General features: G+C 42.2%; 1 protein-coding gene across 1 annotated transcript; it reads right to left on the reverse strand.

Moving 5' to 3' along the window:
• Positions 1 to 330: 330 nt before the first annotated feature.
• On the reverse strand, positions 331 to 1,770 carry LOC144330590 (neutrophil defensin 6-like). The gene is made up of 2 exons (XM_077942797.1): positions 1,544 to 1,770; positions 331 to 569 (listed from the first exon to the last, which is right to left on the reverse strand). The coding sequence occupies exons 1-2, from the start codon at positions 1,713 to 1,715 to the stop codon at positions 448 to 450; spliced, it is 294 nt and encodes a 97-aa protein (XP_077798923.1). The 5' UTR covers positions 1,716 to 1,770; the 3' UTR covers positions 331 to 447.
• Positions 1,771 to 3,888: the final 2,118 nt, after the last annotated feature.

Here is a 3,888-nt window from a genome sequence, read left to right on the forward strand (position 1 = left end):
TACTCAAGAGGCTGAGGTGTGAGGATCATTCGAGCACAGGAGGTTAAGGCTGCAGTGAGCAGAGATTGCACCATTCTATTCCAGCTCAGGTGGCTAAGTGAGACACTGTCTCAAACAAGAACAACAGCAACAAACCCAATTGTATTCATTTTTGCTATTTCGTTATTGCTCTATGATGCTCGAATAGTGCATTATTGGAATGCAAAGACCAGTTAACTTAATGTGGATCAGAATTGTCTATACAAAGGAACCGTACAATCCACCATATAAAAAAGCAAAAGGGAAAAAAAGGAAAAAGAAAAGAAAATTTAAAAGGTCAAACACACTAAGTTTAATGCTTGAACTTTATTTTGGAGAGAAAAATTTAGAAAGACACAAGGTACACAGAGTGAAGTGTTTTTTCTTTTTCAGGACCTTGGATTCAATCTTGCACTGTTTTGGTTTTATCTAGGGAGCTCGGCGACAGCAGAGTTTGGCGATTCGGCCCTTTTTAGTGCACCTTCCGAAGTGGGCCTCAGGCCAGGAACAAGGGCTGATTCGGCAAAGGCAGATGATTCTCGCCTGAGAACCTGTGGAAAGAAGAGAGAATCAGGCACAGCGAGGGAGGTGGGGAAAAGGACATGCAGAGCCAGACTAACTGAGATAGTCTAAACAAGAGACAATGTATCAGTCATGTTAGGATGGAGAAAATTCATGTCTTTGTCATAAATGACAAGAAATCGTACTAGCTATGTGTTAGTCATGCAAGATCATAGTTCTTTCCCCATCTGAGTCTATTCAGGACATGTTTATTACCTGCTTCCTGGTAAAACAATATACCTCTCAACCCCCGGGTTACCTACTCTTCATTCTGCTTAATCCATACCCCTAATCTTGACCTCCATGTATGATCTCCATGTCCTAACAAGGCTCCCTAATGCACCTGCATCTGTTTCTGAGATGCTGCATTGTGCATGCTCATGTCATGGACTCAAGTATTTTCATGCTCAAGGAGTCTTTGAAGACCTTCCAAAATCAAATTCTTCATTCCCTCTCCACCCCCCGCCTTTTTTTTTTAAACATTTTACTTATGTACTTATTTTAATTGACAAATAATAATTGGGTATATGTATAAGACACAATATGATGTTTAGATCTAAGTATGTATTGTAGAAAGATTTAATGAAGCCCATTAGCCTACATTGAAACACACCCATGGGTTCCTCTCTAGGTTCTAAAAGCTTTACCAATGGACAAAGTAAAATATTCTCTCCATAACCAAGTCTACCCATTCAGCCCTGCAAATAACTAGTCAGTGTAGCTCTTTCTATCTTAAAAGTAACAAATTTCACAGAAATATCTTGAAACTAAAAGTCTTAGAAGAAAGAAAATCTTTTAGATGTGTTCGGTTCTCACTGATTAATTCAGAGATGAGAAAATCAAGGTCCAGGAAGATCAAGTAAAGTCACTCAAGTGAGGTAGACTTTTCCACACTTGATACCAGAGCCTGTCTCCAATCCTGTTGTTCTAGATTTTGCAGATCTGCAAGACTGATGTCTCCTACCTGAGGCTCTAAGAGTAGAGAGTCCATTTTCTTCAAAGGAGACAGCAAAGTCCTGGTCGTCTTCCCCAGGCTGCTCCTGGGTTGCAGCCTCATCAGCTCTTTCCTGGAGTGACTCAGCCTGGGCCTGCAGGGAGAACAGGAGAATGGCAGCAAGGATGGTGAGGGTCCTCATGGCTGGGGTCACCTGGAGGAGGGAGAGCAGGTGTGGATGTGTGGAGAGTGAGGAGTGAGCCTGGATTTATAGCTCTGCTGCGAGAAGGCCTGAGACAGAAGCTGCAGTGAGACGAGGTGGGCATGTGATTGGGAGGGGAAGGGGCTGCCTTCATCCTCAAGATCCCTTTGATGCTCCTCTTTCTCCCGGCTTTCATCACAGAGTGAGTCTGTATGCTTAGTGCCTCTTCTTGATCCAAGCTGTTAATGATGATAAGGACATTACTATCCTGTTTCCCTTCTGCTTGAGTGTTTACTTTTATATATTCTGACAAGAAAAGCAACAGTGCTTTCATTCAATAAATGTGGGGATCAAATGCCTCTTGTTTTCCAAAGATGGTCCCTGGTACTCTCTGGATGACTCTCTTGGGTCAGACCTGGGTCCCAGTGGAGTAGAGAGTTAATCCATTTTTTCTTTCTTTGCAGAGAAACTAATAGAGTGTATCTCCCACCTATTCTACCTTATGAAAATGAGAGGATCTGAATCAGATCTGTAATATCTATAATATCAATTTGAATTCGTGAATTAACAGGGAGACTGGGAGGGACTAATTTCCTGTATCGGTGATTCCAGCTTTCATGGCCCTTGTTTTACCCTGGTGGCCATTTCGCACCAGGTTTTAAACCATCTGTATTTGTACTGCTGCTCTGTTTCTCACTGGACATTTCTGAGTTTGCAGATAGCATTCCATGATTGCTTCCTAGCCTACATCTCTCTGGCATTGTCTCTCTGAATCTCTAGAAATGACTGAAGAAACAATTTGGAACATTTTAATTCTGGTTCTAACCTTTCTCCATGAATTCTGTCATGTGTTTGATCACCCAGAGTCCTTATAAATTGTAGAAATTGATATCTTCAGTCTCTCTTCATCCTTCTCTGACCCCGAAATTAATTGGGTGAGCAGAAATTCTGGAAAGAGAAATGAGTGGTTTAAAAACCACTGTCCAGGCCCTGTGGTATGCTCAGACAGCCGAGCTGAGCACTGGCCAAGCCAGAAGATGCCCAGTGGCCCATCTTCCCAGGACCAGGCCCCCGTCGGCAGCCCATTGCTCAGCCTTGGACACAACTCTGTTGCCAATCAAGTTTCTTATTATTTCTGGCAGAAGTATTTCTAGAGAACTCCCCTGGGCGGGGTGCAGTGACTCAAGCCTGTAATCCCAACACTTTGAGAGGCCAAGGTGGGCAGATGATTTGAAGTTAGGAGGTTGAGAACAGCCTTGCCAACATGATAAAACTCCGTCTCTACTAAAAATACCAAAATTAGCTGGATGTGGCAGCGGGTGCCTATAGTCCCAGCTACTCTGGAGGCTGAGACACGAGAATCACTTGAACCTGGAAGGCAGAGGTTGCAGTGAGCTGAGATTGCACCACAGCACTCCAGCCTGGGCAACAGAGCAAGACTCTGTCAAAAAGAAAGGAAGGAAGGAAGGAAGGAAGGAAGGAAAGAAGGAAGGAAGGAAGGAAGGAGGGAGGGTGGGTGAGAAAGAAGGAAGGAAGGAAGGAAGAGAGAGAGAGAAAGAAAGAAATGAAAGAAAGAAAGAAAGAAAGAAAGAAAGAGCAAGTAAGAAAGAAAGGAAGATGAGAAAACTCCACTGACATTATGGAAAATATTTTTAGTTTCCTAATGTGTTTGTAAATAATTATTTTGATAAAATGCCTTTCCCGTTCCCTCATTTCTTTAACTGTAGCAAGGTGCCCATTATCTATTGTCCTCTTGACTTCAAACCTGCTGTCATTTAAAATAAAACCTGAAAAAGAGTTTTTCTTGTCCTTTATTCTGGGTCTAATCTTCCCTCTCCTATACTCAGGGCTGGGATAAAAACAGGATTTGCATCCATAATATGGACATTCACTCTTAGAAGGCATGTACCCCCGATCGATGATTTAATTATTTAACATAAAAATTAATTTAACTGTGCTAAAAAGTAGAGGGCAAGGAAATTGGCCTGAAAGAAAATACTTAAGATAACAACAGAATCTGGTTTTATAATAGAGGTTTTGTATTCTAGGATATTCTAGGGAACAAATAATGCTTCGAAGTGTGTTTATTACTGGTAACAGTGAAGCAGATGGGAGACAGGAAGAGTGATAGGGGCCTTCATGAACATGAAGAGCATGTGTTTCAGTGCAGCCG

This window comes from Macaca mulatta, chromosome 8, assembly GCF_049350105.2.
Source record: "Macaca mulatta isolate MMU2019108-1 chromosome 8, T2T-MMU8v2.0, whole genome shotgun sequence".
Taxonomy (NCBI): domain Eukaryota; kingdom Metazoa; phylum Chordata; class Mammalia; order Primates; family Cercopithecidae; genus Macaca; species Macaca mulatta.